The 2,577-nt window shown below is 36.4% G+C and overlaps 1 protein-coding gene across 1 annotated transcript; it reads left to right on the top strand.

The window, feature by feature from the left end:
- The first annotated feature begins 316 nt into the window (after positions 1–316).
- On the top strand, positions 317–910 carry LOC110900965. Its single transcript, XM_022147819.1, has one exon. It carries the CDS (start codon positions 317–319, stop codon positions 908–910), a length of 594 nt encoding a protein of 197 aa, XP_022003511.1.
- Positions 911–2,577: the final 1,667 nt, after the last annotated feature.

Below are 2,577 nucleotides of genomic sequence, written 5' to 3'. Positions count from 1 at the left end.
ACGGTATTCAATCCATCCCGGGGCAACAAAAATGTATCGGGACTTGAAGACCAATTATTGGTGGCCGGTTATGAAACGCGATATTGTTATGTATGTCACGAAATGCTTAACATGCTCCCAAGTGAAAGCAGAACATCAAAAATCACACGGGGGAAGTTGAGAGCGTGTGCCTTAGACTGACGGTCAGTCAGAAAGAACCATTCAAACACTTGTCGATATGTTGAGAGTGTGTGCCTTAGACTTTGGGGGAAGTTAGGATGACCATTTACCACTAGTGGAATTCTCTTATAATAATAGTTACCATAGTGGCATTCAAATGGCTCCTTATGAATTACTATACGGGAGAAAATGTATGACTCCCGTATGTTGGGGTGAAGTAGGGCAAAGGGAGCTTGCGCCAAGTGATTTAATAGCAGTGACAAATGAAAAGATTGATTTGATTAGAGCTCGACTGAAAGCAGCTCAGGATCGGCAAAAAGCTTATGCAGACAAGAGAAGACGTCCTATCGAGTTTCAAGTCGGAGATTATGTTTTGCTAAAAGTATCTCCATGGAAGGGTATAATCCGCTTTCGTAAACGGGGTAAGTTAGGTCCTCGTTATATTGGACCGTTTAAAATTTTGGCTCAAGTCAGAAAGGTTGCATATCGTTTAGAATTTCCATCTACACTAGAGGGGATTCACGATACCTTCCACGTATCGCAATTAAGAAAGTGCCTTGCGGATGAAAGGGCGTTTGTGCCTCTTGGCGGCATTGAATTGGATGAGGGGTTAAATTATGTCGAAAGACCGATAGCCATGAAAGATGTTAAAGTAAAGAATCTTCGCAATAAAGCCGTTAGACAAGTCTTAGTGCAATGGCAACACCGGAAAGGATCAGAACTTACATGGGAAGCGGAAGCTGAAATGTGAAAGCACTACCCTTTTCTCTTCGGTATGTAAATAATTAATTTGTTATATGATCAGGTTTCGGGGACGAAACCACTTTTAAGGGGGGTAGACTTGTAACACCCCAAAAAGGGGATTATATGAAAATAACTTAGAATAATTAAAAGACTTAACTTAGTTGGTGAAATGTGTTAAAATGCTAGTTAAGTGATAGTAGGTGACTAAGTTAAATGAATGAACAAACAAGAAGGGCCAAATGTGAAAATATTGAAACTCCAAATATCAAAAAGAAAGAAAAACAAAAAAATACACACTGTGTGTGTCTCTGGAGATCGATCAGGGCAGGGAGAAACAAGGGTTCAACCCTAATTGCTAATTCAGCCAAATTAGAAGGAAATCTCAAAGATAATACATTGCATGAACTCATGTTTCGATCATCTAAGCTAATATAGTGAAATGGCGTGAAAGAAGAAAGCTCAAGTGCTAGGAAAACGGAAAACACACAAGATCGAGGTACATGGTATTCCGGCATAAAATTTATTTAGTTGTTCAATGTTTTTGTTTAAAAAAAGTTTAGACTTTGCTATGTTATTGTAAAAATGAAGTAAGCAGCCTAACCCGTGTGAACGGGTTATTGGGAATGAATGTTTATGAACGGAAAATAGTATAGTCGGTTTGTTTAAAACAAATCGAGAAAATGTATGTTATTACAAAGGAAAAAGGAAAGTAATGATTTAAATCTGTTGTAGACGGATTGATATGAATGAATGTAAATGTGATGAAAGGGATGTATTCGATTCGTTATAAACGAACCGAATGGATGTTTATGTATGCTTGCAAATGACCGTTATAACGGATTAAGGAATGGCAAGTTTTATCTCAAGTGTGAGATAGTATGTTTTGACCCGTTTCACCGGGTAAGAAGATGAATGTATGATATGAAAGTATAAATCGGATTAGTTGGATTATTAGTCATGAATTAATATAACTGACGAAGTTCATTTATATGATGTTGTAGGTAAATCCTCAACTTAGGCAGCACGACGACTTGGAGCGAACACACGCACGAATCATGACCATCATGCGCTTCCGCTATTTTGAATCGAAATTTTGAGTTGAAAATATCTTGTTGTGAATAACCTTGTTATTAGCTAGTCTTTTAAAACATAAAGTTAAGTCCTTGTCGTGTCTTTGAATGGGTCGTAGTTTTGGTTGTAAAGATGATGGTTAAAACAGGTATACGTTCGTTATATGGACGGGCCATACCCAAATTTTGTCAAAAAATTGTATATTAATATTATAAATATCCTTACTTTCGAATGTAAAAAGAAAGGGCGTTTCAAAAAGTTCAAATTTTTAATGTCTTTTGGTCGCCATTTTGTTACTTGAAAAGCGGGTCTGACAGGTTCGATAAGAATTAGTCTTTTTAGTTGATTTTCATTTGGGTACAACATAACATGGGTTTCTCTCAGTAACGTTATTCATAAGGTACATGATTATGATGAGTTCATGCTAATTTGATTGAGTTTTATAGTTAACTATTGCTCAAGGCATCTCATATTGACACTATAAGTGGTTACTAGGGGACGTTTATTTGTGTTTATAAAGAGATTTGTAAACCACTTAAGTAACAATTATTTGGAAATTTTCTTATGTGAGCAAAGGATATTGTAGCTAATAATACATTACTT

The sequence above is a fragment of the Helianthus annuus genome, chromosome 13 (assembly GCF_002127325.2).
Source record: "Helianthus annuus cultivar XRQ/B chromosome 13, HanXRQr2.0-SUNRISE, whole genome shotgun sequence".
Taxonomy (NCBI): Eukaryota; Viridiplantae; Streptophyta; class Magnoliopsida; order Asterales; family Asteraceae; genus Helianthus; species Helianthus annuus.
Note: the sequence above shows the minus strand (reverse complement) of the source record. Positions and strands in the feature narration are given on the sequence as shown.